Source organism: Onychomys torridus, chromosome 7 (genome assembly GCF_903995425.1).
Source record: "Onychomys torridus chromosome 7, mOncTor1.1, whole genome shotgun sequence".
NCBI lineage: Eukaryota > Metazoa > Chordata > Mammalia > Rodentia > Cricetidae > Onychomys > Onychomys torridus.
Window position 1 is genome coordinate 66,309,334 of NC_050449.1, and position 25,804 is coordinate 66,335,137.

General features: G+C 43.7%; 1 protein-coding gene across 6 annotated transcripts in view; it reads left to right on the forward strand.

The window, feature by feature from the left end:
- The window catches only part of Nedd4 (NEDD4 E3 ubiquitin protein ligase), an 87,119-nt gene extending 66,484 nt beyond the window's left edge, over positions 1-20,635 (forward strand). For all 6 annotated transcript variants that reach the window (XM_036193940.1, XM_036193939.1, XM_036193942.1 and 3 more), the window contains 15 exons: positions 2,073-2,153; positions 2,408-2,462; positions 2,555-2,613; positions 3,580-3,645; positions 7,000-7,229; positions 8,360-8,481; positions 8,567-8,637; positions 11,313-11,408; positions 11,638-11,711; positions 12,145-12,205; positions 13,342-13,401; positions 14,119-14,226; positions 15,109-15,205; positions 17,509-17,581; positions 17,913-20,635. In XM_036193940.1, the coding sequence (XP_036049833.1) occupies positions 2,073-2,153; positions 2,408-2,462; positions 2,555-2,613; positions 3,580-3,645; positions 7,000-7,229; positions 8,360-8,481; positions 8,567-8,637; positions 11,313-11,408; positions 11,638-11,711; positions 12,145-12,205; positions 13,342-13,401; positions 14,119-14,226; positions 15,109-15,205; positions 17,509-17,581; positions 17,913-18,015 (1,356 nt within the window). In that variant the 3' untranslated portion in view covers positions 18,016-20,635. The remainder of the gene's footprint in view (positions 1-2,072; positions 2,154-2,407; positions 2,463-2,554; positions 2,614-3,579; positions 3,646-6,999; positions 7,230-8,359; positions 8,482-8,566; positions 8,638-11,312; positions 11,409-11,637; positions 11,712-12,144; positions 12,206-13,341; positions 13,402-14,118; positions 14,227-15,108; positions 15,206-17,508; positions 17,582-17,912) is intronic.
- The last annotated feature ends 5,169 nt before the right edge of the window (positions 20,636-25,804 follow it).

Sequence of the window (25,804 nt, forward strand, 5' to 3'; positions counted from 1 at the left end):
ATTGTTTGAGGAAGGGTCTTATGTAGTCCAGCTTGCCCTACAACTTGCTATATAATTGAACCTGAACTTGAACTCTTGATCTTCCTGCCTCCACCTCCCAAGTCCCACACATGAGGCCTTGTTTCTGCTGGGAATGGAAGCCAGCGCTTTGTATACGCTAGGCAAGTGCATTCCAACCGGGGTGTTGTTTTTTTAAACCCCCTCCCCCCAAGACAGGGTTTCTCTGTGTAGCTTTGTGCCTTTCCTGGATCTCATTCTGTAGACCACCAGGCTGGCCTCGAACTCACTGAGATCCACCTGCCTCTGCCTCCTGAGTGCTGGGATTAAAGGTGTGCACCACCACCATGCGGCCCAAATGAGTCTTAATAATATTATTTATGTTCAAAGTAAATTTATGCTTGTTTTGAGATGAAACTCCTGTTACTTCCTTTTTCTAGGTTTTTGACCCTTGGATGAGACTTTGTATTTTCAGAGCACTTTCAGGTTTTCATCTCATTTATTAATATTAGCAGAAAGACTCTGTAAAACTAGGCAGGAAAGATAATTATTTGTTGTTATTGTTAGAGTTTATTTACATATTTTATGTGTATGACTGCCTATACATATGCCTGTGTACCCATGGAGGCCAGAAAAGGGTGTAAGAGTTAGAGATGGTTGTGAGCCACCCACATGGATGCTATGACCCAAACCCTGGTCCTCTGAAGGAATAGCCAGTGCTCTTAATTGCTGAGTCCTGATATTTTTGTTGAAATCTTAAAGTTGTTTGGTGTTTAGCTCATCACCAACAAAAAAGTTCTCCAAATTTATAACTAGAGATTTAGTAACTAATTTAAAAGCTCAACATAGCTTAAACAAATCTATAAGAACTTGACTAATATAATAATATTAAAGTAATTATACAATAACTAATCCAAATAAATGTAACTTTGTTCTCTTTTTTAAGATGTGAATTGATCTTAGTTACTTTCTTTTTAGACTGCCCTCAAACAGATACCACAACCTGTCCTATTTATTTATTCATTTGTTTGTTTGATGTATTTATCCTGTATGTGTGTACATGTGTGTGGAGGTCAGAGGGCGGCTTGTATGAAGAAGTCTGTTCTCTCCTCCCATGTGGGCCCCATGTATTGAACTCAGGTTGTCAGGCTTCGATCGATGTCAGGTGCTTTATCTGCTGAGCCATCTCACCAGCCCAGATGTGGTCAGTATAATGCACCATCTCACACCAGTTTCTATACAGAGAAAAAAAATTGATGTAGTTCAGTTTCCAACACAGTGGATGGTGGGCTCTCTGGGGTAAAGTGGATCTCAGTGAAAGATGTCAGTGCTCATGTCCCAGGAAGTGATCTTATCCACCTCCCAGCAGGACTACCTCATGGCATTATCTTCTAGAAGGAGAAATAAGCGAAGGAATTAAAACTTAAGTGAGGTGAGGTGGCATGTGCCTGTAATCCTAGCACTTGTGAGGCTGAGGTAAGAGTGTCAGGACTCCAATACCAGTCTGGACTGTGTGAGATCTGTCTCAAAAACTTAACTTAAAAATAGAAGGAGAAGGAGAAGAAATATCATACCTGATTTATTTCTTTATTTTTCCATTTTCATGTATATGTGTGCTGCATGTGTGTACATACGTATGTTTGCTGCCTATGTGCATGTATGCATGCATATCTGTGTGTGTGTGTGCGTGTGTGTGTGATGTGAATGCATGTGGACGCCTGAGGTTGATACCAGAAATCATCCTCCATATTGTTCTTCTTGTAATTCAATGAGGCAGGCTCTGTCATACAAGCCCTCAGCTTGTACCATTAGTCTACCTGGCCATCCAAGGCTAGAGTTACGAATGTGTAATTACCATGGTGCCGACTTGGCATTTACATGGGTTCAGGGGATCCAAACTCGGGTCCTTGCTCTGTCATGGCAAATGCTTTACCCACTGAGCTGTCTCTCCAACTCCAGAAAGTGTGTTTTAAGTATCCATCAACCTTACAAAACAGTTGCATCCCAGTGGTATCATCATTTTAAAATTTGTGCTGTTTTTTTTTTGTGTCTGTGTGTGTCTTAACCAAATAAAGGACGATCCAAAATCCAAAGTCTCTGCTGAACTGAAAGCGAAGACACCAGTCGACCCGTCCAATGACCTGGGACCTTTACCTGTAAGTTCTGCTGCTGAGCTAGCTTGACTAACCCAGCTATTTGTACCTTCAAATGTAGGAGTTATCTGTTTGTTAATAAACTATGATTCCTTCTGCTCACAACGATATTTGCAAATTAAGCATACGGCCAGCGCCAGTGTTTTGGGTTTTTCTTTTGTTTTCTTTTTTATTTTTTTATTTTGGGGTTCTTTTTTTAATAGCCTGTATATCTAAGGCCTGGTGCTAAAATAATTGGAATAAATGTTTCATTACAGCCCGGCTGGGAAGAAAGGACCCACACAGATGGAAGAGTCTTCTATATCAATCACAGTACGTGCCTTGTCACTTCTCTCCTGCAGTTCTTTGTACAACTTGGTTGTAGACTTGAAGAAGAGGAACATCTCTTTTCTTTTCCCTCTTAGACACAAAGAAGACCCAGTGGGAAGACCCTCGGATGCAGGACGTGGCAACAGCTGGACCAGTAAGTCGCCTGCATCCCAGTGCTCCGGTCAAGGGTGGAACCGAGCGGAACAGTCTGAGTCATGATGAGTGATTTGTAGTCACATTGCAGAATCCTACTATCTAAACTTTATTCATTTATGCAAAAATATTACACTGAACAATGATTATACTACCCAAGTCAGGTTAACTGTAGAAAAATCACACTTATATAGCCACTTTTTCTGTTTTTCTCTTGAGATTTTGTTTGTTAATTCACAAAATTAATAAGAAATTGAACATAAGGATTTTTAGATTAGTGTCTAGTATTTCAGTGTGTACTTGCTTAAAACAATGAGTAACAAAGGGAACTCCTGGGAGTTCAAGGAAAAATGCACTTTTCCAATGATGCCTTTAATGGCGAAAGCACTTTCAAAGCCTTTTTAGAAGTCGAAATTTGTGTTTCTAAATGTTCTCTTCCTGAAAGACTTATTTTGCTTCTGGCATGTCACATTTTAAGAATATTGTATGGGCGGGCAATGGTGACCCATGCCTTTAATCTCATCACTCAGGAGGATCTCTGTGGGCCGAGGCCAACCTGTTGTTCTTAGAGAATTCCAGAATAGACATTGATACATAGAGAGACTCTGTCTCCTTAAAAAAAAAAAAAAAATGCATAAAGAAATTTCAGCCACAGTTAATGCTGAATGCAATTTTATCTTAAAGAGAAATTTTGTAAAAAGCATTATTTTTCTGTTTGCTTTTCTTTAAATGAAACATTAATTTCCAAATACTTCTTTCTTTGCGTATACTCATAAGATATCCAGGGGGTGGGGTGGGAATTTAGCTCAGTGGTAGAGCACTTGCATAGCAAGCGCAAGGCCCTGGGTTCGATCCTCAGCTCCACAAAAAAAAAAAAAAAAAAAAAAAAGATATCCAGGGGGAGCTAATAATGCTGTTGCAGATAAAACCAACCTAAACTTTGTTTTTCCAAATTTTTCAACTAAAGGCAGTGCCCTACTCCAGGGATTACAAAAGGAAGTACGAGTTCTTCCGCAGAAAGCTGAAGAAGCAGGTTAGTGACATTGTATCAGCTTCTCGGCCATTCTGGGGGAAGGGGTAGACAGTGTGGAGAACAGTCCAGATCCTGTGGAGGTCAGAAGATGGTGCTGAGTCTCTGAAACTGGAATTAAGAATGGTCGAGCCACTGTGTGGGTTTGAATCTGAGTCCTCTGCAAGAGCAGTGAATGCTCTTAAACACTGAGCCATAATCATTCTCTTCCTTTCTTTCTTCCTTTCTTTCTTTCTTTCTTTCTTTCTTTCTTTTTATTTGTTTATTTTTATGTTACGTGCTTTGGTGTTTTCCTTGCATATATGTCTGTATGAGGATGTCAGATCTTGGAGTTACAGACAGTTGTGAGCTGCCATGTGGGTGCTGGCACTTGAACCTGGCTCCTCTGGAAGAGTAGTCAGTGCTCTTAACCACTGGGCCATCTCTCTAGCCCTAGCCCCATGATTTATTTTAAAAGATTATTATTTTTAAAGTCCGGACATGGTGGTGCAAAGCCTTTAATCCCAGCACCCAAGAAGCAAAGGCAGGCAGATTTCTGAGTTCAATGCCAGCCCGGTCTACATAGCGAGTTCCAGGGCAGCCAAGTATACATAGTGAAACCTTGTCTCCAAAAAAAAAACAAAACAAAACAAATTAAATGTTTAATTGTGTAGGGGTTTGAGGTATGTGTGTGTGAGTGCGGTTATCTGAGCAGACCCGAGCCATGGGACCCCCTGGACATGGAATTACAAGCGGTTGTGAGCTGACCAGTATGGGTGTTGTGAGCTGAGCGTGGGTCCTTTGCATGAGCATGCTTTTAACTGCTGAGCCATCTCCAGTCCTAGGAGGTGCACATTTTGGATAACTTATTAAACAGCATACTTACACTCATGTTTATTTTTCAGGAGTCTTTGTAATTTATAGAAAAAACATCTTGAGACATTTGCTTAAGTGTGTTGCCTTCATAGGGCTTCTTTGTGACTCTGTGCTTGGGAGGTTTTCTTCTTGCCTTGTGTTTGCTTGTGTTCAGGACTCCTGGATTCCTTCACCACACTGAGTGTTAATAGCCACCCTTTCTTCATGGCTTTAAATACAGCATCATTTAAAAATTAACAGTGAACAGAAGTCCAAATGGTAGTATTGTTACTTATTTCCTTATGTATGGTAGATATGTTCATTGCACTTTTCCATCACCAAACTGCAAGTATATTTAGAATTAAACTCATCTCTGCCCATCCTTTGGTGTAACTAACATTTTAAATGCCCTTCTCATGTGCTGGTTCTTCTTTCCCCTTCAGTTTAGGAGCATAGCCACTAGGTGGCAATGTTGGGTTGTACTTTCTAGGATTCCAAGCTGGTGACTTCAAGTGATTCAAAATGGTGGATTGGATACCAGACTTTTTCAAAATTTGACAAAATAAAATACTACATTTTTTAGTGTAAATATCATATTTCCCAATAGAATTTTTAAATAGAAAAGGAATTTTAAATTCTCCAGAACTTTGGTGTCTAAACTACTCTAAAAATTGTTTTCTAGTTTTAGGCATTCTGATTTTAAAGCATTTGATGAGGGAGATGGGTAGATAGTCCACTTGATATTGTGCTTGCTGGGCACTCCAGAGGCAGTCTCTTGAATTCCAGGCTAGCCTAGTTTACATAGATAGTTCCAAGACAGGGCTTCACAGACTCCCCCCAAAAAGACAAAAACAAAAATATTCAAAAGATGGGAACTTGGGGCTGGTCGCGTACGCCTTTAATCCCAGCACTTGTGAGGCAGAAACAGGTGGATCTCTGAGTTTGAAGCTAGCCTGGGCTACACAGAGATTTACCAGCCAGCCAGGTAAATCAAAAGAAAACAAACAACTGAATAAGGTGACCAGTTGAAGAAGACATTGAATATTTATTGACCTCTGGCCTGCACATACAATACCCCAAATTTATAGATATAAATAAATAAATCACTGGAGTTTTGAAACAGTCTGGCCTGGAACTCAGGCCGAGCACTCAGTCTTACACACTCACACAGATAGCTCCTATAAGTTTGGAGTGACTGTATTTACACTTACCTCTATCCACACTGTACTACTTGACAGTCCTGTGGAAATACATCCGACACCAGAGTTATAGTTCTCTTTCCCACCCCGCGCCCCACTGTGTGCCTGTCCCAGAACAGGGCACTAAGTTGCCTGTAATTTGTCTGTTTCTCTCTCTCTCTTTTTTTTTTTTTTAATAATTTTTTATTTTTATTTTATGTGCATTGGTGTCTGTGAGGGCATCAGATCTTGAGTTACAGACAGTTTTGAGCTGCCATGTGGGTATTGGGAATTGGACACAGGTCCTCTGGATGAGCAGACAGTGCTCTTAACCACTGAGCCATCTCTTCAGCCTCCTGGTATTTCCTCTTCAAAACCTCTTTTCTCCACTCTGCCACTGTTTTCCTTGTCTGAGAAGCAGAGGAAACCGGTACACTGTCTATATTGCCTCTGTGAACTGTTGATACTTAGTTCCCATGGACTTTCTGTCTTCCCTAAATATACTGGCAGTCATGTGTGCTCCTAAGAACGTGTCTGTCTGTGCACTGACAGGAGACGAGAACTTCAGTTCTCCTAACCGTACCACTTGACACTTGTCACAAAGCACTCAGGGATAAAACACTTGGATACATTATAATATTTACCGTGAGATCTGAGGCATCCTTACCTGCATTTGTCTCTGGAGCCTGGACGTCCTACAGAGGCCGGCAAGTTAGATCTTTTCGGCTTCTGTTGTCTCAGGGTTCTTCATGTTAAAATGGAGACAGTACTTATGACCGTGTTGTTGGAAGAGTGATGGGTGATGGGTGAAGCCGTCAGATAGAGAGAACAGTGCCTAGGACGGGAGTAAGGACAGGCTGGCAGTGAGTAGCTGGCCTTGGCCGAGTGGCCGGCTGTGGAGCGTTGATGGCAGGATGAACAGACCATGTGCAACACGGAGTGCACTACTGACTGGCAAAGGCCTTCTAGGGTTTATTCTCACCAGCTCTAGCTTCTTTAGACAAAGAAGTCAGAAGTGATTAGGGGAAAAAATCTACATTCTGCCACTGTAGAAGAATGTTAAGACCATCCATCCAAACTAAATATGGGGACACACACCTGTAAATCCAGGAGGTGGGGGGGTGCTGATGCTAGAAGATCTTGAGTTCTGAGCTAGCCTGAGCTATGTAGCAAGCATATGGCTAACCTGGGTGACAAGAGTGGACCCTGTTTCTTGAGGCAGGAAGGGGATAAAATGGTCAGTACACCCAGGTGGGTTTTCCTGATGGTTTACTTAAACAAGGGAGGTGGAGTGTGGTAAACACACTAGGCTGATGTAAACCGTGTCTCTCTCCTGGCTCTGCAGAATGACATTCCAAATAAATTTGAAATGAAACTTCGCCGCGCAAATGTTCTGGAGGATTCTTACCGGAGGATTATGGGTGTGAAGAGAGCTGACTTCCTCAAGGCTCGACTCTGGATTGAGTTTGATGGCGAAAAGGGACTTGATTATGGAGGAGTTGCTCGGGAATGGTTCTTCCTCATTTCAAAGGAGATGTTTAATCCTTATTACGGGCTTTTTGAATATTCTGCTACGTAAGTTTTTCCTTATTACCAAGTCTCACTGTGTTGCCCAGACTAACCTTGAATTCCTGGGCTTAAAGAATCCTGCCTCAGCCTCCTGGTTAGCTAAGACTAGCCACATGCCACCACACCTGGTATAAGTACTTTAAGTGACTATATGGGGGGAAATCACAATCTCCAAAGTTAGGTAGCGCAGTATAAACTGTAGGCTACATGATTGGTGTCATGGAACACTGTAACTTGTAGTACACTAGACCCATGGAACCATGCAGCATTTGGCCTTGGCATATGCATTATTTCACTTAGCATTGGAAAACATGAACAAACCTCTTCACCTGAACAATGCACCAAGTTAGGACACTACCAATGCCCAACGATGAAATTATTTGGATTGCTTTCAGAAGACAGGTGAGGGATTTTTCTGGTGGCAGGGATGACGCAGCGGCCACCAGGTAATAGAGAAGCTCACCCTAGCCTGGGTGAGGACCACCAAGGCTCTGTCCCTGCCCCTGGAGCTCCCTGCATGACAGGGTAGCTCGGGTGGTCAGCATTCCTCTTCCCTGGAGAGGGCTTTGTGCATTTTGTACGTTTTGGGTCTTTATTTGTATTTCATTTAATGTGTTTAGGTGTTTTCCTACATGTATGCCTATGCACCACAAGCGTGCAGTACCTCCACAGGCCAGTAGAGGGCATCAGATCCCTGGAACTGGCGTTACAGATGGTTGTGACCTGCAATGTGGGTGCTGGGAATCCAACCCCAGTTTTCTACAAGAGCAGCAAGCTCTCTTCAGCACTGAGCCATCTCTCCATCCCCCTTCCTGAGTCTTATGAGCCCCGCCCTCTGTCCAGGAGGGAGAATTTGAATTCAAGTCAGAGGAAATTGTTGTACAGCAGCCTGTTATACCAACTGACAGGTTTTCTCTTTGTCTTTTGTACATAAGAATGAGTAGGTTTTGCCTTTGGGATTATTTCTATCTTTTGACAGAAATGGAGATTTTTATTTTTAAAGTCCATTATCAGTGCATTGGTTTTAGTAGAGGAAAATAAAAAAAAAAGAGGGACATTTTCATAATCACTTGCCTGTGTAAGGTTTTTTTCCTATGAACTTCATGAATTTCAAGAAATGTGATTTGTCTTTACAGGGATAATTACACCCTCCAGATAAATCCAAACTCGGGCTTATGTAATGAAGATCACCTCTCCTACTTCAAATTCATTGGTCGTGTGGCTGGGATGGCAGTTTATCATGGCAAGCTGCTGGATGGTCAGTGTCACATAGCAAACTTGTTTTAATGTGGGTTTCTTGTTGTAATGGATAATCATCTTAAATCTATTTTGTTTTTTACAAGGCTTTTTCATCCGCCCGTTTTACAAGATGATGCTTCAGAAAATGATAACGCTGCATGACATGGAGTCTGTGGTAGGTCCCTCTTACTCACTTAATAGGCTTATCGATTTGGGGCTCTGTGGTTGTTTCTACAGTGCTGGATTTCAGTGATCCAGGGCCTTGCACATGCTGAGGTAGTGGTGCACCACTAAGCTACTCACACAGCCCAGAGAATTGGTTTTCAAAACAGAAATTAATAAATTTCATAGTTTCAAAATGTAAATGGGGACTGAAGTGATGGACCAATGCCTGTGTTGGGCAAGCTCGAGGATCCGAATTTACTTCTTCTTGCCACGTAAAAAGCTGGGCATGGCTGTGTGGGTGTCTGTAACCTTCCAACTATGGGAGACAGAGGCTGGAGGATTTCTGGGGTTTGCTGCCCACGAGCTCACTTCCAGGCTCGGCCAAAGACTCTGTGTCTTTGGGATCGAGTGGAGAATGACAGAGCAGGACACATCACATGTGTCTCAGTGGATGTGTGCTCCATTCCCCTACACGTACATGCATAAGACTCACATTCACCATACACAGTCGTTTACACACAGACATACACAAGTGAACGTTTTCTAGCATGTAATACATGGGAAAGAAATTTGCAGTGAGTGGTTGCATATCCATTGGCCACTCTTTCTCTGAGGAGATAGTTTTCCTGTCTCATACCTGAGTCCACCACACCCTGACTTTATTCTTATGCCTGTGTACATCAGTACATCTTAGATTTTTTTTGTGCGTTGCAAATATCAGTTACACCTTCTGCTGAATTATATTTATCTTTTACATCTACATATTTTTGCTTATGTGTGCATTTGGGCATATAAAGGGAAGGGAGTCAAGTGATCTCCATCATGTGGATTCCAGGGGTTGAAATCTGCTCATTAGGTTTACCTACTGAGCTGCGGCTGACTGGCTGCTAAATTTTAAAATTTGTATGTATTTATTTGTGTTACATTTATTTATTTGGGGGAGGGGAGCTTGTACCATGGAACACCTGGATATCAAGGGACAGTTCACAGGAGTTGCTCCTGTCCTGTGGGCCCCAGCAGTTGAACATCAAGCTTGGTGGTGGTGTTTACCCATTGAGGCATTTTGTCAGACCTCCCCTGGGTTCTTTCTGCCATGCAGTAGTTACATATCTTTTACACCAGGTTTTGAGTTGTAACTGTTTGTGGTGAATGGCATATGTTTCAAGCTGGCGCTGCAAAGGCAGGGTGTTGTGGTGGGCTCCTGTAAAGAAACAGAAGCCAAGTCTCGTCTCGTCTCTTCTGTTGGTGGCACTATGCATGGTAGATACATGTGGGTTCCAAGGTCAGGTCTTTAGTTCTGAGTACATTGATTATTCCCTCTTGATAGCCTTTATTTTACAAGCAGTATGTTTTTTTTAAAGATTCATTTATTTTTATTTTATGCATTTGAGTGTTTTGTCTGCATGTATGTATGTGCACTGTGTGTGTGTGCCTGATACCCTTGGAGGCCAGAAAAGGATGCTGGGTCCACTGAAACTGGAATAACAGATGGTTGTGAGCTGCAGCATGGGTGCTGAAAATTAAATCTCAGTCCTCCCAAGGTCCCAGCTGATTCTTTGTTGTGTTTTTTGTTGTTTGAGACAGCATCTCGGGGAGCATAGACTGGTCTCAAACTCACTATGTAGCTAGGGATGACTTCTGAGCCTCCTGCCTCTGTCTTCTGGGTGCTGAGATTACAGGTGTGTGCAGCACACCTGGTTTATGTTTTTCTAGGGATCACACCCAGGGCTCTGCACATGCTAAGAAGTACTCCATGAGCTGAGCCACGTCCCCAGCCCCAGCATGGTTCTTAGGAAACTGTAAGGACACATAGTTATTGTGTAGTTGGTTAAGATTTTATATTTAATTCAAAACTTTTCTTTAGTGAGGGCCAGCCTTGATTCAGAAATTTCAAGTACAACCTCACAATCCCAGGAGTGAGATGTCTGGAAATCCAGGAAAGTTAGATTTATTTTGAAAATGTTTTGGTTAGCCTTATGATTAAAATCTACAACCACTGCTTGCACACAGAGAAGTTGGCACCATGTTACCGACTGGCATGTTTTCACTTGGGCAACTTAGCTCAGTTTAGGTGTGAGTGGAAAAGATGTGCAAATATTTTTATCTTTTCCCCAATTAACCAGATCCTTGCTTTCCCCAATTAACCAGATCCTTGCTTTAGCGTGTGCATGTCTGTGTTCTTGCTCACTCTGTGTGTGTCTGTCTGTCTGTCTGTCTGTCTGTATAGACATGCTCATGCACTGTGTGTATATAGGTATGCATATGGTTTGCACTTGTGGAGAACAGAGACCAATGTCCTTGTCTTTCCCTTTTTCTCCATATTATTGTTGGAGAAGCTGTCTCTCACTGAAGCTTACTGATTTGGCCAGGCTGGCTGACGCTTGAGTTCCTGGAATCCACCTGTCTCCACCTCCCTAGGCCTGGGGTTTCAGGTGTGTGCCCTGTGCCCAGCTTTTCATGTGGGTGCTAGGGGACCCAAACTCTGGTCCTCCAGCTTGCGACCCCAGCACTCATTTGACTGTGTCTCCCCAGCACCACCAGTTTAGTGCTGCGTACGTTCAGCTCTCTTTAGACCTATGCTCTTAAGTGCAGCTCTGTAGATGTACTTGCCTACATTGTACAAGGTCCTGAGTTCAGTTCCCAGCACTGCAATACTAATTAATTAAAATGTAATTTCCCTTCTAGGATAGTGAATATTACAGTTCACTGCGTTGGATTCTTGAGAATGACCCTACGGAGCTGGACCTCAGATTTATCATAGATGAGGAACTCTTTGGACAGGTCTGTAGACTTTCAGATAATACATGGCTTGCAAAACCAATGGTGCCACCTAAGCGTAGGCACTGTCATGCACCTGAGACTCTTTCTGAGCTCTGGTGGCAAAGCTATCTCAGCCAGTATTTGGGCTGGCTTTGACGGTTGACTCATTCTGTATTGATTTAATTTAAAACACCAGGCTTCTGGTATAATTCATGCACAATTTTTTTTCCCCATATCATGTTTAATTTAGACCCATCAACATGAACTGAAAACTGGTGGCTCAGAGATCGTCGTCACCAACAAGAACAAAAAGGAGTATATTTAGTGAGTACTTTATTTCTACGTGTTTCCTAGAAACAATTCTCTGCTGCTTTTTTTCCTCCCCCCCCCCATTTTAGAAGGTTTCCCTTAACTTGTCTCTCCTCCCTCATGGTCAAAATCTCAAGTTTCTTACAAGAAAACACACCTTAGCTCTCCCTGTCTGTCTTCAGCTTTTGCCGTGGTCCCACCTAGTCTGTTTGTTATAACCGGAGAGCCTAGTGGTAGCGCTGCACGCCTTTAATCCGAGCTCTTTGGAGCCAGAACCAGGTGGATCTCTGTGAGTTCAAGGCCAGCCTGGGCTACAGAGTGAATTCCAGGACAGGCACCAAAACTACACAGAGAAACCCTGTCTCCAAAAAAAAGGAAAAAAAAAAAAAGTTTCTTGGTTTATGTGCAGGGAGAGAAAATGTTTTTTTGTTTTTGTTTTTCCTTTTAGCCTTGTCATCCAGTGGCGATTTGTGAACCGAATCCAGAAGCAAATGGCTGCTTTCAAAGAGGTGTGTGTGTATGGTCGTCTGCTTGTCTTCCCAGAGCTTCAAGGGCCTGCCCATAACTACGAGTATTGGGCCTCATTGGATCTGAGACAGATAAAATGTGGTGGCTTTTTCAGCCAGTCTCAATGTGGTTTTAGTTTAATTTTATATTTTTAAAATAATGTACACATGCATGCCCGTGGAGGCCAGTAGAGGACCCCCTGGAGCTAGAGTTCCAGGCGGTTGTGAGACTGCAACTCAGTTCTGAGGGCCAAACTGAGGTCCCTGCACAGCAGTGTCTACTCTTAACCGCGGAGCCTCCACTCCAGCCCCCTGGAGCATATATTTAAATGAACAAGGTGCAGCAGGAGTAGAGAAACTGTTGAAAGAGTCATTCTGATCAGCAGACACTGAGAAGGCTGGGGAGATGCTGACCCATCAATGCGCGGCCAGAGTTCTGATTCTAGAACCTCCAAGTAAATGCTGGGTGGGTGTGGGGGCTCACTTGAAATTCCAGCTTTGTTAGGTAGAAACAGGAAGCCACACAAACACAACTTTATGTCATGTGTTTAAAATAATCTGCACATACATTTACACACACACACACAACTGTAATTTTTTAGACAAAAATCAAAAAGGATAGAATTAGGAAGTGTTTACTAGGCAGCTGCAAAGTTGACCTTGGCTCTTCCAAGGTCAGTGCAGGTGGCAGGTAGTGGAGAGCAGTTGGGGTGTGAACCGTTGCATTTGGCTTTACCTACTGTATGTATCTGGCTGTTAAAGGAAGAAGAGCGAGGTGTTTTTAAGGCAGGTATGGCTTGGCCCAGACTGTTGGGAGAAGGATTGTTAGGAGGAGGGAGCTGAGGAAGCAGCAGAAGGTGAAGAGGCTTGCAGAGGCATGGCCTCCCTCCTCTGCAGTTCTGTTCTGTGAAGAAGGATGATGGAGGAGGAGGCGTGAGAAGTGATGAAATGTTTCAACACCGCCATGAGAAAGAAAGAGAGCATGCTGACCAGGGCGCCTCATTGTCTCACTGGGTTTACAGTGAAGAGCTCACAAGTGTTTAGTGGCATCTGTAGAAAGCAGAGCTCCCATGCTACAGGGTGCTCAAGTGTGCAGCTGAGCCCGCTAACCAGCTTTGGACATGGTCCTTTCCTTGCAGGGATTTTTTGAACTGATACCACAGGATCTCATCAAGATATTCGATGAAAATGAACTGGAGGTAAGACATATTTCTGTGTGTGACTGGGAATGTAGTTCAGTGATAAGAACTCCAGGCCCTGAGTTCATTCCTCAGCACCACAGATTGGGGGGATAGTGAGAAAGAAGGTGGCCGCGGAGTGGAGAGGGACTGAGGAGGCTAATATACAGCTCAGTTGGTGTGGTGGTAGAGTGTATGGAGAGGAGGAAGGAGAACGCTTCTTAGTGTGCATGAGGCCCTGGCTCCATCCTCAGCAGTAAACCTGATATGATGATACACACCTATTATCCAGCTCTCGAGAAGTTGAAGGCAGATCAGTGTCATCTTCACCTGCGTTGTGAGTTCGAAGCTAACCCGAAGGGATTACAGGGGACCCTGACTTTAAGAGAACTGGGGAAAGAAGGGTATTTACCACCAAGCCTGACAGCCAGAGTGTTATCCCTGGAGGGAAATCAACGCCCATCAGCTGTCCTCTGACTTTCACACTCACAGCAAGGCATACGCACGCATGCACGCACGCACGACTGTGTAAATAAAGCAATAGATGGAATAAAAAGATCAAGAAAGGGAGGAATATTTTATGTTATAGTGGTCCACGCGTTCAATCCCAGCACTTGGTGGGGGTAGGGGCAGGCAAACAGATCTCTGTGGGTTTGAGGCCAACCTGATGTGTTTGAGAACAGCAGAGCTCTGCACCAGTTTCCTACTTGAGGTTCTGACTACACATCTTTTCTGCAGCTTCTCATGTGTGGTCTGGGGGATGTGGATGTGAGCGACTGGAAGGATCATACCAAGTACAAAAATGGGTACAGCGCAAACCACCAGGTCATCCAGTGGTTCTGGAAGGTAATCCACACTTCCTTGTTAGTAGATCGTGTTATACTGTGCCACTTGTAGAATAACTTCCAGGGTGCACAGCACAGGGGTAACCCAGAATAACACACCAGCCAAGCAGGCGTCCCTTCTGATTTTGTATGATGTGCCTCTGAGTGTGTTTCCCCCTCGCAGTTACTCAGAAGTGAGTAGGGAAAGCATTCAGGATGTGATGAATGAGCTGAAACAGACACATTAGCTTTCCACCACCATGGGGATTCTTTCAGGAGCTTGTAATAACCCTCAACGTGGCTCCTTTAAATTCTCTTATACAGGCCGGGCGGTGGTGGCGCACGCCTGTAATCCCAGCACTCAGGAGGCAGAGCCAGGTGGATCTCTGTGAGTTCGAGGCCAGCCTGGTCTACAGAGCTAGTCCAGGACAGGCTCCAAAGCTACAGAGAAACCCTGTCTCGAAAAAAACAAAAATAAATTCTCTTATACATATGCCATTCAGTAATGTCAATAAGTGTAATTGTTAAAGGTTTGTTTTTTATTGCATGTGTGTACGTGTACATGTACACACTTGAATGAGTTTATGTGCACCACATGTATGCAATGCCTGCAGAAGCCAGAGGAGGGCACCAGATTCCCCTGGAACTGCAGTTACAGTTGTGAGCCAGCATGTGGGTGCTGGGAACTGATTCCAGGTTCTCTGCAAAAGCAGCAAACATTCTTAACTACTGAGCCATCTCTGAAGCCCCTAGAGAAAAGTCTTGGAAATAACGTTTTTGAGAACAAGAAGAACAAAATTAGTCATTATTAATTCTCTAAAATCGGACACCTTTTTTTTTTTTCCTGTATAATTTTTCTGTCATTTCTAGTACTCCTCTTAACAGAAGTCGTTCTGCTTTTCAGGCTGTTTTAATGATGGACTCAGAAAAAAGAATTCGCTTGCTTCAGTTTGTTACAGGCACATCCCGTGTGCCTATGAACGGATTTGCTGAACTCTATGGTAAGGATTCTGCATAGATCTCTCAGAAACGCAGGCATTGACTATCTTCAAACATCCTCTATTTTCATGATGTTTTGCTTAATTTTAAAAAGTTAAAGTTGAGTGCTTAGAAAACAACTTGGTTGGTAAAGTGCACACCTGGCAAACACATGAGTCTGTCCCAGAACTAGTGTTAAAATGTTGGACATAGCCGGGCAGTGGTGGCGCACACCTTTCATCCCAGCACTCGGGAGGCAGAGCCAGGAGGATCTCTGTAATTCCGAGGACCGCCTGGTCTCCAGAGGGAGCTCCAGGACAACCAGCGCTGTTACACAGAGAAACCCTGTCCTGAAAACAAAGGAACGGAGCACAGTGGCATGCCTTTGGTGCCCTGAGCTGTCCCATTGTTCTCTTTGTTCACAATAACTACTTACTTAGTTATTTGTTAGTATGAGGTGTGCACGTACACATGACAAATATGGTTCAATACTATGCGCTACTTGAGGTGTCCACAGGGGCCTTGAAACATTCTCAAAGATTTCTTTGGAACTTGTTAAAAACAAAAAACAGAAACCCAGGTTTTCCAAAGCTTTCTTGATCATGGAATCTTACTTTCTCTTTGTGGTTTACTGTGAGCTGTGGGCAGAAGCTCTCAGTAGGCTCTTCATTCCTGTGGGAGATGCCGGGACCCCAGAGAAGACACAACTCCTTTCTAGTCATTTTTCACTGTATTTTATGTATAACAGTGTGTTCTCTTCATGTGTGTTTGGGCATCACATGCTTGCCTGGTGCCCTTGGAGGCCAGAAGAGCGTGCCAGATCCCTCAGAGCTGGAGTTACAGGAGTTTGTGGGCCACTCAGTGTGGGTGCTGGGTCCTCTACAAGATCAGTGTGGGCTCCTTACAACTGACTCTCTAGATGAGGCACTGAAAGTCAAGCTATGCCTCATCTGATCATGGCGGGTGAAATACAGAGTTACCCCGAGAAACTCATTGCTGAGGGTGGTAAATATCCTCTCTCTGCTCTGGCAGCTGTACACACACATTGGGAAGTGATTATGAGATGGAAGGAGAAGAATGGGAAGTCACAGATCAGATGTGACCTGATTATCTGGCGTTGGAGTGTTGCGGACTAGAGAGAGCTAACTGGAAACTTAAAAAAGAAAGGCAGTTTCTAAAATGTCCGTCATGAGAACAATTGTAGATCATGTAACAGGATCACATGTATGTAAAATGCTCTATACCAGTGGTTCTCAACCTGTGGGTCTTGACCTTTTGGGGGGGGTCACATATCAGATAATCCTAAATATCAGATATTTACATCATGACTCATAACAGTAACAAAATTACAGTTATGAAGTAGTAACAAAATAATTTTATGGTTGGAGTCTCTACAACATGAGGAACTGCATTAAAGGGTTGCAGCGTTAGGAAGGTTGAGAACCACTGCTCTATACAAGTGCACATGCTCAGAAAGACTCCAGAATTGGGTGTGTGTGTGCACTCACACTTACCATCCCAGCACTTGGGAATCTGCAGGCGAGGGCTGGCGGACATTTCAGGCCACCCTCAGCTGTATTGTGAGGCCCGGCCCAGCCTGGACTGGGGGTGAGACCAGTTTTGAACAATAGACACACTAAAAAACATGACCTCAGCAGTCAAGGCACTGGCCTCCAAGCTAGATGACCTTCGTCCAATCCCCAGAGCCTACAACGTGGCGAGAACTCCCACATGTTGTCCTCTGACCTACACACACGCTCCTTAGCATGTGTTCGCCCAGGAGCACATGAGCGCGCGCTCACACACACAATAATAATGTTATTTAAAGTTGGTGAAACTCGAGACTGCAACCTGCTCAGTAGTCAAGTGCTTTTCCGGCCTGTGTGGGCCTTATGTTCAACCTAGAAAACAGACCAAAGAATCCCCAGAAAGAGCCTCCCCAGACTTAGGAGCTAGGATATACATGGCCTACATTCTTCGGTTCCATTTTACCCTGTTGTTTTTCAAGGTTTACAGTGAAGTTAATAAGAAAGGGAGGAAAAATGTTTCGATGGGAATCAAAAACAGTCTTCACTTCCTCTTGTGAGGAGAACCCTAACTGGAGGTGCAGCTGGGCCAGGATCAGCTGCAGGTGTGCCCCGTGGGGCCGAGCAGCGCCACACTCACAGATGAAATGACGGGCAGTTTGTGTTACCACTCACCAGTGAATCCAAGCACAGCAGACTTCTGTGTGGGCAAGTTCTGCATATGGGAAAAGTAGGTTTTGCAATGTCTTGGATCTTGTGGATAAAGTATATTAAACCCCAGAAACTCATTTTTCCCATAGGCTCGAATGGACCACAGTCTTTCACAGTTGAACAGTGGGGCACCCCTGATAAGCTGCCAAGAGCGCATACCTGGTGAGTAGCTGGGCAGAGTTCCCCTCCCTACTGGCCTAGGAGCAGCCCCTGGGATGCCCTCTTGGGATGGGTGTGTGCCAGCCCTAGAAGAGAGGAAGAAACAAACACAAAAACAATTTTGAGCTTGGGCTCAAAATTCAAAACCACTTATCTGGAGGGGGAGGTGTGAGTATAAGGCTGCATAGGGATCAGGAAATCGCCCCTGCCTGTTGTGACTTCCTGAGAGCAATGATGGAACCTATTCCTGACAAGTAGCAGTGGTACTGCAGTTACCATGGTGACATTTCCTGCATCGCTGTCACTCCTAACCAGCTCCTCTCCACCCTTTCAGCTTTAATCGCCTGGACCTGCCGCCCTATGAGTCATTTGAAGAACTTTCGGATAAACTTCAGATGGCAGTTGAAAACACTCAGGGCTTTGATGGGGTCGATTAGATTATAAGGAAGGAACAAGCTGTGGTGTCTTAACCACCATAGTTTTTAAGTAAAAGCAAAATTGCATCTTAACGTTTTTTCCAGAGTACTTGTAAAAGGTAGTTACTGGCTCTTCCCAGAGAGACCAGAGAACAGTGTATCCCGTAGTTTCAGCCACCACCATCCTGAAGTGTTCACTTGTCCCGTTCTTCGTCCTGTTAGGGTTCACGCAACAGGACATTTGAGTCCTGTGTGCCTGAGTTCTGACCATATCTCATCTTGCTAGGCACATCTTTCTGTAACTACTGAGATTCCAACTGTGAAATATCTGTAATGAGTATCTGGTGGAAAAATTTGATGCTGTTTTGAGATGAAATTTGGACAAAGGTAGTCTTCAATATTGAGTAAACTGCGACACACTTAGTGTTACTTGTCACTACTTCTGTAGAACTTGCCTAGTGTACCTTATTGCCTAGATCTTCGGGACAACTTTGGAAGATGTGTCACTATGTTTTTAGTCACTTAAGTCACTTGCAAAAAAAAAAAAAAAAAAAAAGTATTACTCTTCACTCGGATGTATTTCACATTTGTTAGCATGCAGCTTGAGTCTCCAGCGATTCAGACTAGTGGAGAAGCTTTTATTTGCAATGTGTAGTGAGTATTAGGCCTCCCTCCTGCCTGTGCATCCTCAAGGCTTCGCCACAGGCTACAGTTATTATGTGTTAGTGTATTTAGAATTCCTCCAAACACAAAACAAGCTCCACAAAGCAGTGTTTCTAAGCATGCCGTGAAGAACCGAGTTACATGTATGACTTGCCCTTACCAGCCACTCTTCACGCTTGCAGTCACGTAGTACATACGTGTTTACGGAGTTCATTATGTTTACAGATTAAGCAAATTTCTGTAGTTGCATTTTTATATTTTTAGTATCACATTAGTATAAAAGGATTTGTTTAAAATAACCAAAGAGTAGTTCAGTGCATAATTTGTATAAATTTGTTACCAGGTTTCTTATGCTTTCTAAAAAATACTGTTTACTAAGAGAATTATGTTTTCTTCAAAGTCAAAAACCCCTGAGGCAAATGCTCCAGGTGGTGAGACCCACAGTGAAGTGTAGGAAGAAAACCCATGCATGAATCAACACACGTAGACAGTGCCAGCTATGTACCAGGGCCTGAGATAAAATTGTCAGCAGTGAAATCCAGCTCCTCCTTCATCCTCAAGGAACCTAGAGACACGTAGATGACTTTGTAAAGAGGGAGAAAGTCGGGGTGAGCAGTCTAAGGCAGAAGGAGAGGGAGGCGAGGCCCTACCCCCTGCACAGCACGTGTGCCAAGACTCCTTTAGTTCAGCCTTTCATTGGTGTGAAAAAATGTAAGTCTGCTTTTCACTGTGCTGGCATAAATTCGTGTAATCGTGTCTTATAAACCTTGTCGGTGCAGATGAATGCCCTGTGGGAGCTGTCAGAAGTTCGTGGGCCATTGCTTTTAGCTTGTTGGCTCTTAACAAAACAAGTGCCTGTCAGCCCATGGTAGGAATTTCAGTGACAGTAGCAGAAACACTTTCCATAGGCCACAGCCTCATGCAGGTCAGAGAAAGTAACCCCATGCCAGTGCATGCTTGCTTCCCAAGTGGCTTTAGCTAGTCAGCCAGGCATGGCCAGCAGCCGTCTGTGCAGTCTTGATTTATCATTGACCATCTGTTTTAACCTGCACTACTGGGCTCCAGTCACTATCTGTCTGGTGTGAATACCCGAATAACCATGCCCACCCTTTTGTCTCTCAAAGCAATGGTAAGTTCTGGAATGCTTTCCTGCTGGCCACCAGAGTCCGAGTCAGGTGCCCAAGCTGCCTTTCCTCCAGTGAGTGTGTTCACCCAAATCAGCGATCTAGAGTAGGGTAGGATGAAAGGCTATCCCTGACCCCAAATACATGCTGGCATATGTTGTATTCATGTGTGGATCTTAGCGTCAGAGTTCACTTTCTCTACAGTGGCAGAGCAACACTAATCTGGGCTGGTGTCTTATCTGGAATGTCCCCTGTTGAATGAACTAAGGGTAAACTGTCTTGTGAGATAGAATTGTACACACTTGTTTGGTGCCACCTCTGAGAAGTCCTCAACAGCAGAGCTTAGGAAACACAAGCTTTCTTTTCATTAGGCCGATATCCCTCTGGATGGTACAGTGACTTCACTAGAACCTGGTGTTAGAGTCCAGGCTCACCCTCCCCCACCAGAGCCCCTCATGCCAGTCTGCATGAGACTGTCTCAATGACATCCTATTGCTGGGGAGTTCTGGAGTCCCTTTCACGAAGTGAAGACTTTGGACTTTTCTAGAAAAGTACTTTAGCCTTCATTTTCTCTAATTCTCTTCCCCCCCAAACAAATGAAACACACTAAATTGCATTAATAATGCAAACCCAAATGCCATTTGTTTTAGCTTTTAATTTATAACACTCAAGTTACTCCTTAAAATTATCAAGTTAAACACAATTGGGTTTGATGATAAGCTATTTGACCTTGTTTTTAAATTTTTTCTTATGGTAAATGTATATCCAGATTAATGTATCAAAATCTATTGCATAAACTATAAAATCATTTTCAGATCTCAATTCCACAAATAAAGTTCTATTCTAATTTTAAAGACAAAGCCGTGACTCTTTTTACCTAAAAATTGTCTTCAGCCTACTTAACTGAGGGCCGTCTTCAGTTTCTCAATATGGACTTGATGCGTGCAAATGTCTCCTGCAGTTATTAACTCTGATGGACAGCCTAGCTCCACTTCACAGAGCAGCCCTCTGACCTCTAGGCAGGCAACCATAGGAGGCAGTTTATTGCTCCACATTTGGTTTGGGGTTACACATATCCCCTATAGTGAATTCAATCTAGTTCCTTCACCTGCGTGTGCTGTGCATACGAACACCTCTCCAAGCAACCCCAGCACCCCTTTGGAGCTTCACCTGCCTTGGGCTGAACATTCTACTCTGAACAAAAGAGCAAACTTCCTTGTTCCTGATAACAATCAAATTTAGTCAGTATCCAGGTATATATCCAACATACCAAAGTATGAACGTTAGAAGGCCTGGTCTGGCTTGAACTGGTTTGAGGAGCTTATGCAGTGAGGCAAAGCTATGTCTTCTGGTAAACTTTGGGGAGAGTACCCTATTTACCATCTGTGACAGCATACTGGGTGTGCTTAGGACTAAAATCAGGTTCATTATGGGAAAAGTGAATAGATGACCTAATCTGTCAACCAAAATAAGGAGCTACCCAAACTCCACCCTTCAGTGGCCAGCCCCTCCTTCCTAAGGATGAAGCCTGGGTCCTTGGATGTTCTTACTCTGTCAATTTTCACAGTCCTCTCCCTTAGCTCATAAAAAAAATCTTTGAAAATTCTATCAGGCCTCACTCGGGCACCCTCCACTCCTGATCAACAAAAGCCCTCAGTGTTTGTATTTCTGGGAACACTCACCTCCTTTTTCCATCACTTCTTTGGGCTAAGTGACATTTATACACACTAGTACCAATAACCCAATTAACGATTATTTATTTACATAAGTTTTGCAAACATTTGGGCAGCTTAGGGACAGAAGGCTTTCATGCATCTTTTTCTTAAAAAAAAAAAAAAGTTGGTTTTTATTTATGCATATCTGTGTATAATAGACCTGAGAGCATGCACCCTCAGAGACCAGAAGAGGGCATCAAATCCCTTGGTGCCAGAGTTAGAGACAACTGTGAGCTGCCAGATGTGGTGATGAGAACTGAATTCAGGTCCTCTGCAAAAGGTAGTGTTCTTAATCACTGAAAAGAATGGATTCCCTGGGAGACTCCAGGATAGTTACTCATTGCTGCGGGAGGAGGTGTCACTTTCATGAGTGGTGTAGGCACTGATAAGTTGACCATGCCATGGTAAATAACCTCCCATCTCAACACACACACACACACACAAGGTACTGTGTTGAAATTAATGATTTTTTAAAAATATTTTTAGGGTGTGTGTGTGTGATGTATGTGTTTATGTGCATACCCATGAGGGTGTTGTTGCAGGCCAGAGGCATTGGATCATCTGGAGTTTCAGATGGTTGTGAGCCACTGTTTGGCTGCTGGGAATCAAACCCATGTCCTCTGTAAAAGCATCCCGTGTTCTTAACCACTCAGCCATCTTTCCATTCCCTAATTCTCTCTTATATATTGATAAGTGATCGTTGAAATCTGTTTGCACAACTGTTGCATGTTGTTTTTGCTTTTTGTTCTTTTGAGTGGCCTACCACCCAGCTCCCAGACAACACACAGAATCTTATTCTTACTTATGAACGCTTGGCCTTAGCTTGGCTTAGTTTCTATCCAGCTTTCTTTAATGTCTACCTTTTCCTCTGGGCTTTTCCTATTCTCTTACTTCCATAAATCTTACTCTTTCTCCGTGGCTTGCTGTGTGTCTGGGTGGCTGGTCCCTGGAGGTTACCTCCTCTGCCTGCTGGATCTTAGATCTCTCCTCCCAGATTTTTCCTTCTATATGTCCTCTCTCCTGCCTTGTTATTGGCTGTCCAGCTCTTTATTAGACCAACAGGTGTTTTACACAGGCATAGTCACAGGGGTGACACACATGCAGCATAAGCAGAAGTAACACCGTACAATACTCCACTACACTTGTGTTTGTTTTCTTAAGAAGAGCAGGAATGTTTTCCTGTCAGCTTCACCCAATGATGTTGGCATGGATGATTAAACACTCGACTGTATTCTCATTGGTCATTAAACAACCTGTATTTGTGAAGATACCTTAACACAAAAACTTTTTAAAGAAGTAAGGAGTTGGGGGCTGGAGAGATGGCTCAGGTTAAGAGCACTGACCTGCTATCCAGAGGTCCTGAGTTCAATTCCCAGCACCCACATGGTGGCTCACAACCATCTGTAATGAGATCTGGTGCCCTCTTTTGGCCTGCAGTCATACATGCTGTATACATAGTAAATAAATCTTTTTTTTAAAAAAAAAAAGGTAAGGAGTTGGAGGAAAAAAGGAAAAACAAAACTGAATGAATTACCCAAGTATGCTGCTCTTTTGAAAGGAAAGGAAAATTTTCCTTCTCACAGTTTAAAAGGAAGGGAAGAACTGGAGATTCTGCTTTAAAAACACCCAAGTCAGACTGAAAGATGGCTCAGCCATGAAAAGCTAGGTTCACAACCCAAAATTTAAAAACACTGAAGTGTCTAATTCTGTAATCGGCAGTGTGCTGGCTAGTTTTATATCAACTTGACACAAGCTAGAGTCATCAGAGAGGAGGGAGCCTCAGTTGAGAAAATGCCTCCATAGATCAGGCTGGGCTGGGCCATGGTGGTGGTGCACACCTTTAATCCCAGCACTTGGGAGGCAGAGCCAGGTGGCTCTGTGAGTTCGAGGACAGCCTGGGCTACAGAGTGAGATCCAGGACAGGCTCCAAGACTATACAGAGAAACCCTGTCTTGAAAAAGAAAAAAAAAAAAAAAAATCGGGCTGTAGACAAGCCTGTAGAGCATTTTCTTAATTAGTGTCTAATGAGGGAGGGCCCATCCCATTGTAGGTGAGGAAACCCCTTGGCTTGTAGTCCTGGGTTGTGTATATAAGCAGTGTCCTTCCATGGCCTTTGCAACAGGCCCCCCAACTCCAGGTTCTTGTCCTGCTTGAATTTCGTCCTGACTTCCTTCGATGGTGGACAGTGATGTGGAAGCATATACCAAATTAATCCTTCCCCAAATTGCCTTCGGTTCTGGTGTGTCATCACAGCATAAGAGACCCTAACTAGGACACTCTGTCATTGTCAACACATAAACTGACTCAAACACCAACTGGTAGCACTCAGCACTCACTCCAGCACTCCTCAGGTAAGCCCCTGATGCTTCCTCTCAACACCGTGGAGGACAGATTGGCCTGAGGTTAAACTTACCTAACCCTTGTGTGTTTCCTTGGTATGTACAGAAACGAAAGTCCAGAGCTGTTCCTTTTTTTATCTGAAGGTTGATACTCTTTGTGGGATTAGTTAATGGGTCCAAGTCAAAACGAGTCCAGGAGGGGGAGGACAGTGGGTGGGCTTCCCACCCTGGTATCGCTGGACCATCCTCTGCAATCAAGTGGCTCTGGAGTAGACATCTTCCTCCTAGTCCCGTTAGCCAGAGACTAAACACACAACAGTAGGCATGGCAACACTGTCCAGTCGCTTATTTGGACCATAATTTAAGTTCTGTGGAGAAAAAAATTACCAAGGCAAATCATTTGTGTTCCTGAAAATAGTTTTCCTTTAACAAGAATTGTTTTGTTTTTGTTTTTCGAGACAGGGTTTCTGTGTGTAGCTTTGGAGCCTTTCCTGGAACTCACTCTGTAGCCCAGGCAGGCCTCCAACTCATAGAGATCCACCTGTCTCTGCCTCCCGAGTGCTGGGATTAAAGGCATGCACTACCTTTGCTCTGCAACAAGATAATTTTTTAAGTGTGTGTGTCTGTGTATGTGCACGTGCACCACCTGTGTGCAGTACCCACAGAGGCCAGAAGAGGGTGTCAGATCCCCTGGAACTAAAGTTAGAGATTGCTGTGAGCTGCCTTATGAGTGTCCCGGGAACCAAACCCAGGTCTTCCGCAAGAGCAGTAAGTGCTCTTAACCTCTGAGCCATCCCTCTACTCCCCAAACAAGTGACATTTTACAGAGAAGAAGGTCAGGAATAGTCAAACTACTAAGAGGCAATAAGCTCAGCAAACCCCGGTAATCTCTGTTTAAACAAACAGGGCTTTCCCTGATGCTAGACTTGAAAGTGCAGCCCAGACAAATGACTTTGTTAACACTCCATCCCTGGGCACCAGTCCAAGAACAACATAAATATTCTCCCCAGCTGATGACTGAGATATCTTATGTTTAGTTTCTGATGGGGTAACCATGTTCTTGGTGATGAATGGCTAGCCGCCAGCTGCGTTTGCTTGCTTAATGTTGCTGCTGCTCGTAATGGGGGAGTGCTCTTGCTTCCGTGTTGCTGGTGTGTGGCTGGGTTTTTGTTTTTTTTTTTTTTTTTAGCCAGAAAAAAAAAGAAAATTATAGGAAGACAGTCACTACCAGGATTCTGGAATCCATGGTTGCCCAGGAACTCAGTTTCCTTGCTTGCTCCATTTGTATTGGGGGACAGTGTAGAAAGGAATTGGGGGGGTGTTAGTGTCAAAACCTCTAGTCAGAGTGCAGGTATGACGGTGCACATAAGTAATCCCAGCACTGGGGAGGTGGATGCCAGAAGATCAGGAGTTCAAGCTCACCTTCAACTACATAGGGCATTCTAGGGCAGCCTGAGCTACGTGAGACCCTGTCTCAAAACCAATAGAAAAAGACTTGTAATTAGCCGTGTAGACAATGCCAAGGCGGATGACCTTAGGGAGAAAGAATAACACAGACTTTGGAAGCTATGCTGAGACCTGTGTGAGGGCCCCAAACTGCAGCCCTAACCAATGGGCATGTATGTAATATATAATTTTAAATTTTCTAATAGCTACATTCAAGCAAGTAAAAAATTAAAATGGGAAGTCATTTGTAATGTATACAATACACCATTTCAATATGTAACCCATATACAATTGTTAATGAGTTGATTTTTCACCTTGGGGTGAAATTAGGTCTTCAAAATCCAGTATTGTTTTATACCATACCACATCTCAGTTCAGACTGGCCACATTCAAATTGCCATGTGTGGTTGGTGCTGGTGTATCAAACAGCTTTGGCATTGATGTAAAAGGCTGGAACTATAGGGCTGGAGAGATGGCTCAGCGGTTAAGAACACTGGCTGCTCTTCTAAAGGTTCTGAGTTCA